Genomic DNA, 8,161 nt, shown 5'->3' on the forward strand with positions numbered 1-8,161 from the left:
CCTACTAAATACAGTCATGCAATGAATAGTACTGTTTTAGAGTATTAGAAGACATGACATTCAAGAAAATAGCATTACACATAGACGTGAGATAGATATCAATTATTGGCTGTTTCTGTATTTCTCATTTCATAAGATTCTTAGAAATGCAAGTTTGAAACAAATGTATCTGGAGGAAAACAATGCAAGACAGAAAAGAATGACATTTGAAAAGAAAGAAGACTTTGAGCACCCCTAGAGGTTTGCCGGGGCACAGCAGCCTTTTAGAGGATTGATGCAGTTAAAAGGGCATGGAAAGCTAGTCCATGCTGAACGCGTTAGCAAAACGTTTTCGGTATAACCATGCAAAACTCCCTGGACTTCGTGTTTTGTCATTTCAGGTTTGCCAGAAACCCTTGACAAAGTATTTATGAGAACTTTTGCCTACGTCCCACTGAGACAGAATTTATTTTTTGTTTCATGCCCTTTAGTATCTGTTTCAGAAGAGATCATAGAGCAAGTAGGTCATTCTTGTCCCCAACGGCTGTGTAAACCCCCCTGATTTAGTTACTAAGTTTACATAGCTCTGGGCAGTTTATGCGAACAATGCTTCCATGTAGATTATCAGATATGGCAGGTGAGAAACTGCTATCCATTTTTCTTTCTGAAAATAGAAGCAAATTCAGATCTAACCTTTCTTACTCATGAGTGAATGCATTTTAAAAACTATGATTCAAACCCAGGCTGAGATCCTACTGCTCTAAAAGAACACAGGAGGGTAAGTAAAGAATACATATTTATTTCCAAAACAAGACACAAATACAATATCAAAATATAAAACAAATCTAAATACATTTGGCCCTCCAGCTTCTTACCTCACTTACCACTTCCGACAGTTTTTTTGCATTCATATTTATTGGTGTCTCAAATACACTTGTGAACGCATTGGTTTTTGGATTATGCCTAAAAAAGGAAAGTGTGAAAGTATATTAGGAATGTACAAGACAGCCCACCAGAAAGGTTCTCTGTGAGCACTCAAAAACACAATACCAGCTTCCACCCCTCCATACATAACTTTTCCGTGACTCACACACAGATTTCAGATTATATTCAAGTTATTATTGTATGGAGTAGGTGCCTAGAGCAAAATTAATTTTAATGATCGTCATATCAATGCTGTGTTTCTAATAACAAAAGAGAATAATAGAATAAAAAACAACTGTCATCTCTCCTTTTTCTGCTGACAAATTTGACAGGAATTGATCATTATAAAATAAAAACTTCCTAGAACAAACCAACTCCAAAATCTGCATTTTATACATTTTCCTGATGATTAGCTCAACCTTGTTAACTCTTAACCGCAGATTTGGAAAGCACTGAATTTTATGGTTTGGTTTATTTTCTTCCCACAATACTGAAATGGAACTTAATTTGGTATCTTTTAACACACTGGACAAATGAGGAAGCTTTATACACAGTAACAAGAGTTTCCCATCATTTGTATATCCCAAAGATATGCATGAAGGCACTAACAATACATAATTTCACATCACACATGGGACCAGGCTGAGTCCAAATGGTGATCTTCTATTACATTAAAATGACTTGGCATTTTAAACCTTTGCTTTAAAAAAAAAGAAAAGGAAACACACTTACGCTTGACAGTAAGGCTTTTTCTCATGACTAACAAAGTTGTTTACTGTTAACATCATCTTGCATACTTCGCAGTGAAAACAGGCTTTATGCCATGTCTGGAAATACCACAAAACAGAAACCAAACAGACATGATTTGTATTTCATTATTACTCTGTTGATTTTTAAATCTCAGTATTGATCCTTAACATTCATTTCATGAATTTGAAGAATTCTTCAAATATATGCCTATTATTAACTCATTTCAGTTCTGAACCCAGTTATGAGTAAAGAATTTTTGGAACCGAGAGATTTGCACTGTGTTAAAAGTGCCAATCTGTACATTTATTATAGTCCAAAATAATAAAGAAAGAGAACTGACCTGATCTATACAGTTAATCTTCTCAGCAGGGTAAACCCCATAGCCACATCTAGCACACGGCTGCACATTCATCTTGAAATCCACAGAGTGAAAAATATATAGGTTTATACAAAAGGTTCAAAGAGTATGAAAGTGACTTTTTGGCCTGTGCAAAGCACACTCTAGACACTCCAGTCAAGGCCTTTTGCTGTGGTCAATGGCTCCCATTAAAGCTCTGAATTGAAGTCTGTTGCTCCGTTTGCTGACCTTCTGTTTCAAAGTCAGCTGCAGGCTGGCTTTTAAAGCTGCCAGTTAGTAAGAGCGGTTATTTTGGCAACTGTGTCAGTGCGTAAGGGAGGGTAGCAATATCTTTCTCTAAATAGAAGAATGAACTCACAGAAACAAATCACGTCCATGTGAACATTAGAGTCTGATCATTTAGTATTTCAGTTTTGCTGTAAAGCCAGTTGTCATAAGCCCAGGATGAAAAGTATATACAAGCAGCAGCAGCAATTTATCATAGTCTCTCGTCACCCTGATATACAGCAAGTGACCTCATGAAGGACTACTCTGTGTTTAGGAACAGCCTCATATTAGAAGGAGGTACCACCAGAGACACAGGTCAGAGATGGGTTTGGAGCTTCCTGACCCTTTGTTGGATCTAGAAGAGGTACACCACCATCGTTCCAGCCAAGTCACTACTTTTTTCCCTTGGTGCCAGCTCAGTTTCACCTTGTATGTTATGGGCAGCAGAACAGACCACACTCATTTCTCATGTCTTTCTGTTTTATCAATCTATCACTACATCTCCAGGTGTAGGAGGACACACAGTGAAATGGGCAGAGCCTCTTATCTCCGAGAGTTCTAAACATGATGGGTACAAACCCAAACATCTATCTCCTACAGGAAAAACTTCAGAAAGGAACCATTTACTTTTGAATAGAATGAACAAAGCAGCTATTTAACAGTGTTCACAAAGAGTAGGCTGGCATAGATCAGAATATAAAAATTCCTTTGCCAAATAACGATAAGGAATTATTATGCCTGATATTAGGATTCAAGCACATTATTAAGGTTGTGAAGTCTGCTCTGAACAAAAGAAGCTATTAAACTCTACCGCTACAAACGGTCAGAATTTGAGACTTACATCTCACTTAATTATAATACCTCCAGCTGCAGGGCTCCATTACCCTGGGACAGAGCTAAGAGTTATCTCAATCCAGGTAAAAGTCTACTTAGTCATCCATGGATCCGCACCACTTCCCATGCCTGCGGCAGTCCTGGGATATTGCTAAGCACTTTCCTTTTCTATAAATTACAAACAATTAAAACAAAATAATTTCTGTCTAAACCTTCTGGTATGTTTAGAGAGCCTTCTATTCACCTCTCCATAGAGACACACAGTTCTGCTTAACTTATTATTACTACATTTACTGAATGCTGACAATGTACTGGCACAACGTACTGTCAGCAACTGGTGTGCTGAAAATAGAGTCTCTAATCTGAAGAGCAATGGGTATGGCACAAAGTCCTGAAAACACTTGAGGCCCTTCAAAGTAATTAATATCAGTATATAAACAGATGTATTTTCATTTAAAAAAAAAAAAAGTTCACAGAACATAATTCCTTGTATTAAAATAACTGCTGAGTTACCTCATGTACCTTTTTGGCATCAGGAGTTATTTTATGTTGACCAAGTTACATCACAATAATATCCATCCTGCTCACACCTGTGAAACAAAATAGTTTGGAAGTCTTCCAGTTCCCTTCTCACACAGGTTTTCATCTTGTCCCAGATTGCCATTCTGTTTATGCAAGTGACCTATGTTAGGGTCACAGCGGCCAGGCTGTCCCCTCCTTATTTAGCACTGGGCACACTACTAGCTGCTGCCTCTCATCTACTCCAAGAGTCACCATATTGTATATTTTCTCAATAGTCCTGGTTGTCTTCATGCTGTCTCAATCCATGCTAGAGCCCTTGTCTCACACTTTGACAAGAACAAAGATGCATGACCTGCTCCTGTCCCAGCACAGACAATACATTGTTTAAGGCCCTCCTGAAATGAGTTCTGAGAGGTGCTGAAAGCACGACATCCCTGAACCACACTAAAACATAAAGACTTGGCAACTACAGAACAAATCATTCATCCAGGAGTCACCTGAACACTGATGATCTGGGCAGGACTACAGCCTGGAGCATCAGTATATACAGCCCATATGCACTGTGCACCCAGAGAGCATACTAGAGGTCCTTGAGAAGAATGAGACCATGTGTTCCTTCCAAAAGGCCTGTCAGACAGCTAGAAGTCCTTTATTTCACAGATAAAACTTAGTTCATTTCAAGATATACAAAGCCTGTTTGTTTCTTTTCAGTGACACATATTACCAGCTTGGCTGGAAGTCAGCAAACACATTTTCCAAGTTCTCCTGCTTCTCCCAAGTTACAGCATGTTCAAGAGAAGCATGGTAAGGCACAGTGCCCTATACAGCTACTGCCTTTCTCAGACACACTACTTCCCTCACATCCATTGTGTGACAGTTCTGCTGGAGTCTATTGAAGATTTTCCCATTTCTGAGCACCTCAAAACTGTCCTGTTGCAGGGTCTGTTCTTCACCACCCAGGATTAAAACTGATTTGCTAACAGAAAAGAGAGTTTATTGAAAAACAAGCATTGTATGGTCTCATTACAAAGTACGCACTGCATTTTGATCATGTAAGGAATTAAATCACAAAACCAGTGCAAGTTTGTTATCTTGACAAATCTTAGCAAGACATTTTCTCTTCAGTTAAAAGCTCATTGTGGCTTTTTTCCTCCTTTAGTAAGGCCCCATAAAGGCTTTTGATATCAATGAAAATCTTAAAAGGCTTTACTTAACAGTAGAACCTTAATCAATGTGGTTTAAAAGTACTGCAGTTACGTGTAAAGTACAAGGAGACAGTACCTTGAAAGTGCAAATTAGTAGGAAGAAACATTGTTACCTTTCCAACCTCCTTAAATTCATTGAATTAGCTGCATAGAAAACGGGGCATGTCTGCATCCTGAATGCGAATTTTAAAAGCACACATTAGTTACACAAAGTAACCTCTCAACAGACATTCAAGTCAGGGCCACCTTCTCTGTCACTCCTGAATAGTGGCTGTGCCCTTCCAGCCACATGACTAGTGGGAAGCCAGATACCACAAATTACAGCAACCCTATCTTCCCTCTGTTTGCAAAAAAAAAAAAAAAAAGCTTCTGTTTCACTACACAAACTGGGGGTGTTATCCACTGTTAAAAGCTGCCTGTAAACGTTCAAACACTAGACCAGACTCATCATAACCTTCTCTGAACTACGTGGTTAATTAGTTACCTGGTCTCAGGGCCTTTTGCCTCATATAGCCTCGCGATGCTGATCAAATTTAGCATAGTAGCAAATCCAGCCTGCAAAAATATTGAAAGAAAGCTGGAAAAGACTTATCAACACCAGGATCTCCCAAGACTTGAAGGAAAACCTCTAAGGAACTGCCTTCCAAACTTGTACAGTAGCTTTTTACATTTTTGCTGTTTTGGAAACCAACCAACAACTGTTTACATTTCATGACTAAAAGGATTTGTGCTTACACTTTCCCTTTGTTGCTAGTGTCAGGAAAACTTGAGGGTGTGGAGATTTCGCAAGTGCTTCTAACAGAGCAAAAGAAAGCAAGAGAGGGAGTAGAGAGGAATGGAAAAAAGAACCAACAGGCCAAGAACGCATCACTGTTACAGAGCAGAGAAAGAAATGGTGAGGATGTGCTACAATTTAAGCTGAAAGCTTGAAATAATGTATGCAAAGCATGCACAGCAGAGCCCACGTGCATACAACGAGACCTTCAGTGTCGATGTCCATTTATCATGTATTAGAACCTAAAAAAGACCCAATTTTAAAACTTGTAAAACATGGCATGTGCAACAGATCACCTCTGCCTGATTAGAGAAATCCCACGCAAACATATACACCAAACTGAGACGCATTATTTTACTGAATTTCATGAAAGTGTGGTGTGCCATATCACACGGCACAGTCCCCATATTCCCCACAGCATATCAAAACCGTCCATCCTTTCTTGCAAAATATATAAAATTCTAACAACTGTCATTTAGAAGGGAACACCTTGCGAGTCGCTCAAATCCTCCATCCTCAAAGTATCCCCACACCTGCCTCCCAGGTCTCAGCAAAGCCCCATCCTTTCTTTCACAGATGTTGTGCAGAACACAGCACACAGTTATTATTCCAGACAGGTACTATTTAGTTGCCTCAAGCCTTCTAGTTTGTACCTGCCATCTACCTTTCAATTTCCCAAAGGCACGCTCCATTGTCATCCTGCAGCTGCTTACGTGGTAGTTAAAAACTTATTTTCTACAATGCAAATATCCAGCCAAAGGCTTCATTATTAATGTTTTTAGGGAGTGGAGTGAGTCTCTGGGGATAAGAAAAGGAATGCTGATGCTATAGGTATGGCATTGCTGGCTCTTCCCCCTGCCCAGTAATGCATACGGCCAGCTGTGCAATGTTATACATGAGAAATTTTTTCCTTCCTGACCCTTCCCCAGATAGCAATCACTCCGTGCCCTGAAGCAAGATACTTCCTTCTACTATCTTTTTAATTTCTCCCTTACTCATTACTGAAAACAAGCAAGATTTTCTGAAAAATCTAGCACCTCACACTGCATTAAAATTGGTGAATCTAACATGTAGTTAAGAAAAGTATTGCAGCATATGGAGGAATCAACCTTTCCCTTTGTAAATGCCAGCAACCAACCTGAAAAGAAAATAGAAATAGGGGGTTCATCAACAGTTTGAGTCAGAAATTCCCCATACACAATTCTGTTAGCAAACTCTTTAAAATTGGCAAGCATTATCAGATACAGTATCACTTTTTCAATAGCAATACAATAACTTTTAGAAAAAAAGCCATTTCTATGTCTGCTAATTCTGCTGTGAGGGCCAGATGGCAATGGATAAACATTTTCATCAAGATATAGAAGGTCACAGCTGGCAAATAGCTTCTGGATTTCCTAGATAACCCCCATACACATCATCAGGAAACGACATTTGGATTTGCTGAAGTTCAGGTGCCACTGCCAGTCATTGCTGGTGATGGCACAGTCTCCCTCATCTCCTCTACACACATTTACTTGAAGATCTATACATTTCCAGCATCTCTGTTGTCCATAATGATCCATTATGGATTTGGAAGTGGTGCTGTCTTCTTGAAAAGAAGCAGCTAACAGATGGCATGAGAGGAACCATGGGATTCTGCTAGTTTGATTTTCAGGAGAAAACTTTGGCTACGTATCCAACCAGGAGCTACAGGCATAATCCCACGAAGCAGAGACCGGCCCCAGCAGCAGCATGCAGACACACGGCAAGAGCCGCTGCGCCGTTCAGATGCTCCTCCATCACACTGAAGCAGTGACCTGTCGTGAAGCAAAAGGCTGTTTGTTACCATGCCTGTGTTTTGTGCCAATTACGAGGCAGTTACACTGAAAAATGTCGCTTTGATGTAAATCTCTTCAGGTAGTGAATGTTAAACACCACGCACTGCTGGGTAGGTGTATGATTTTGCAGGATTGGAGCCCGCATCCAGGAGTAATTAGCAAGACCGTGCCAGTCTTCAGTCCGTGTACTGGACTGCTGGGCCTGATGCAACGGCGACACAGTAGGACATCGTAATTAGCAGAGATGCAACACACTGAATAATTGGACAGATAAGGAAGCGCCACTGAAGTTTATATAAGGGAAAATATTGCCTTAGATCTAGACAGTCTCGTGTCACCATGAAACTTAAGGCTCTTCTTTCGCGGGGTGTGACGGAGCACAGCCGTTCAGAAGCGGTAATTTCCTTTTTGCTCTGAGGAAGCCGTCATCACCAGGGAAGCGGGGAGGGCCGGGGGGCAGCACCCGAGCCCCTCAGCCGGGGGGCCCGGCTGGGGAGCGGGGCGGGAGGAGCCCTCGCCTCCCCCAACCCCGCACCCGCCCCACCGGGCGAAGGCCGAGGCCCCCCTCCCTCGCCCCGGGGGACCGGCCCGCAGTCCCGCCGCAGCGGGGCGGAAGGCGCGGCCCCGCCGGGACAGGACCGGGGCGGCGGAGCCCGTCCCGTCCCCTCCCGTCCCGCCCCGCTGCCGGCCGGCGGGGCACACACCCCGCCCGCTTTCGCTTTCGCTTCTG

The 8,161-nt window shown here is 41.5% G+C and overlaps 1 protein-coding gene across 2 annotated transcripts in view; it reads right to left on the minus strand.

Moving 5' to 3' along the window:
- The window catches only part of NRAP (nebulin related anchoring protein), a 59,242-nt gene extending 52,192 nt beyond the window's left edge, over window positions 1-7,050 (minus strand). The window contains exons 1-3 of one of the 2 annotated variants that reach the window (XM_049810421.1): window positions 5,324-7,050; window positions 1,636-1,730; window positions 855-942 (exon numbers count right to left, since the gene is read on the minus strand). In XM_049810421.1, coding sequence (XP_049666378.1) covers window positions 855-942; window positions 1,636-1,691 — 144 coding nt within the window. In that variant the 5' untranslated portion in view covers window positions 1,692-1,730; window positions 5,324-7,050. Of the gene's footprint in view, window positions 1-854; window positions 943-1,635; window positions 1,731-1,993; window positions 4,733-5,323 lie in introns of those variants that run through there. The other variant, XM_049810420.1, reaches the window with a different exon arrangement.
- Between the last annotated feature and the right edge of the window lie 1,111 nt (window positions 7,051-8,161).

The sequence above is a fragment of the Accipiter gentilis genome, chromosome 9 (genome assembly GCF_929443795.1).
Source record: "Accipiter gentilis chromosome 9, bAccGen1.1, whole genome shotgun sequence".
Classification (NCBI taxonomy): domain Eukaryota; kingdom Metazoa; phylum Chordata; class Aves; order Accipitriformes; family Accipitridae; genus Astur; species Astur gentilis.